The 2,724-nt window shown below is 39.2% G+C and overlaps 1 protein-coding gene across 1 annotated transcript; it reads left to right on the forward strand.

Annotated features, from left to right (window-relative positions):
- Nucleotides 1–984: 984 nt before the first annotated feature.
- On the forward strand, nucleotides 985–2,226 carry Pmar_PMAR017987 (hypothetical protein; the record flags this gene model as incomplete). Its single annotated transcript, XM_002777423.1, has 6 exons — nucleotides 985–1,113; nucleotides 1,379–1,504; nucleotides 1,564–1,605; nucleotides 1,673–1,777; nucleotides 1,958–2,038; nucleotides 2,152–2,226. Coding segments are annotated over 6 exons (558 nt in total), but the record flags the coding sequence as incomplete, so codon positions are not given.
- Nucleotides 2,227–2,724: the final 498 nt, after the last annotated feature.

The following is a 2,724-nucleotide window of genomic DNA, read 5'->3' on the forward strand; positions in this document are numbered from 1 at the left end:
ACTTACATTAGTTATTTATTTGGTAATGCGTTTAAGTGTGAGAGTGATCGATGTAGAGTTCGATATTGAAGTTGGTAAAGGACTACAACATGCTCGTTGGTTGGGGTTATTGGCAGCTACAAGGTACGTAACGAGGACCAGGTCTACGAGTACGAGTACGAAATAAACGAGCTATTAATAGATATAATAATCTAATCAATTATTATTGTATATGCTAGATATCCCCGTATTAAATAATCTCGGTCGTGTTCCCCGCGAGATGGTATGTAATAATGTGCCAAGATACGCTGAGCTATCGCCTGGTCCCGCCGCCTTCTTGATCCCAACTGCTGTCAAGACCGTAGAGGGGCGTTTAATACAACCACACCAAAGTCTTAAGGAAGCTCTTGCTGATGGGGGTGAGTGCATCATCATCATAAGGATCATGACGATCGGTTCAATTTGTTATGGTATACCAAGGAGTATATAATTCTCTACGACGACAGTCGTGTGAACTCAACAACTCATCTTCATATTTTGAGCATAATGACCTATACTCCTATCGAATAGTGATGGGTGACACCGATATTAATCTATTACGATTCTTTATCGTCATGATCAATGGATTCATAGGCTAGTAGTCGAACTCTGATAACTGGACCAACCACAATTACATACACTGAATGATGATGTTCACAACCACGGTTTCATTCCTTGGAATATATAAGCTCTGTCTATGTTTTAGATTTCTAGGATACTATCTTATGTATGTGTATATGTTTTAGGAGATACACTCGTGGTTGAATTAGCTATCCGTGGCGATGCTCTATCAAAGATGGTTAGTCGTGATGACACTGTGTAAGACTGGGAGGAGGTCGTGGGTTCGAATCCCAGCTATGGTGTTATGTTAGTTATCCAAGCCTCAAACCAGCAGCCATAGAAGGGACATGTAATGCGTCGTTTGGAAACCAATTAGATACTTGGCGAGAAGTGATCATCATCATCATGCTAGCATTCGCCTTATATCTTTGTTGTGATTATCAGGAAGCCTATGGACACGAATCGAATCTTATCCGATGTTGTATTAGATGGACACCTAGTAAACAACAACATCCTAGTGAGATTCCTATTAAAGTAAGTTGATAATAACATTTTAAATATCGTAAAATATATAATCTTCATCCGACAAATCTCTGTATATCCATTTGATTTTTCACGGTATTTTCCTCGACATTGTTTTATTGATTAAATCCTAGTTGATTTTCGATTAATGATTGATCATACGAATTGAATAAGTCGATATTGTTTGCAACACTGTGCTAGGTTTATCCATTCAAGTAGTACGTCGTCGTCGTCGACTGTGAATGATGTTGTATCCCACTAACTCGTCTTGTGATAGATAAAGGGTACCTATCTAATAGATGATAAATGGGTGGGACTATTCCCTCAAGCCGAGTTTGGCGGTCCATTTGATGATATACCACTAGAAGGCATCAAGAGAGGGGATGCCACTGGTTATCATTGGGTAGTAGTAGTAGTATTATAATTAGTTACTCTCCTCACATACACTTATCTTCTGCTCAGAATGCTATGCTTCTCCGTCCTCCTGGAACGGCTCTCTTCAAAGTAAATATCAAGTTTCCTATCGCAGACATGTCTTCTTCTTATGTGATCATTAATACCATGTGTTTAGTTCGTCCTTCCCAATAGTGATGAGGTTGTATGTGAAGCCCTGCCCAAGATTGGAAAGACCGAGAAGGAGGAGGGAATACATAATATTATTCACTTCAAATGGGATGTACTACCGAGTTGTAGGCCAACTCTCATCATACGCTTTTTACGCACTACCCTGCAGAATAATCGACAATATTCACGAAATGTATATGATGATCCGAATAATATTATTATTAATACCATACTCCGAAAACATTCTTATCATAATCATCATCATCATCGTTGTTGTTGTTGTTGTCCTTAGGCACCAATAACAGAGGATCCTCAGTGTGTGTTTGATAAGACAAGTACAGATGTTAGCAGTGCAGATGATGAAAGACCTACGGTGAGGACAATCCATCACGCGCTTTGCATATACCATAATTTTAATAATTCATCAACTGGAAAAATTTACGGCACTCTTGTCGCCGTATCTGGTCATCATCATTATTTGAGCAGGATCCTCGATTTAAAGAAGATTGGGGAAAGTTGAAGTTGTCTTGGTTAATCGAGGAAGATGAGGTTAACGTGAAGGTGGTATCGAGTTCGATCCCGGGTATTCCTGCATATTCCCTTAGGATGTCCTTATCGAGTTCTATGAAGTCCTTATTGATCTCTTTGACTCATATGCCTTCCTGGGAATACCAAGTGAGGAGGAGAGTGTGACAATATGATGCATACTATCGAGATTTATTCAATTACACACAAACTGGTTTTCAATCTGCTTTGAATAACAGATTACCAAATAAGAACTTCTACATGCACTAACACATACTACTTGAGTATGTGTAGTACATATGTACATAGTATACAGCGTTGGTGGGCATCTGGGGAAGGATCCATATCAATAAAGCTAGTGTAGGCCTAGCTGCTGAGCTGAATATTCATAACAATATATCTTAATGTGCATATAAGTTGACGACGACGATACTGCATGTATCCTGGATAGCAGGCTTATCATCATCATCATCCAACGACCTAACTTATCCATTACAATGTTTTGCCGGAAGTGTAGGAATATCCCTTAGGTGG

This window comes from Perkinsus marinus, assembly GCF_000006405.1.
Source record: "Perkinsus marinus ATCC 50983 genomic scaffold scf_1104296951934, whole genome shotgun sequence".
NCBI classification, from domain to species: Eukaryota; Perkinsozoa; order Perkinsida; family Perkinsidae; genus Perkinsus; species Perkinsus marinus.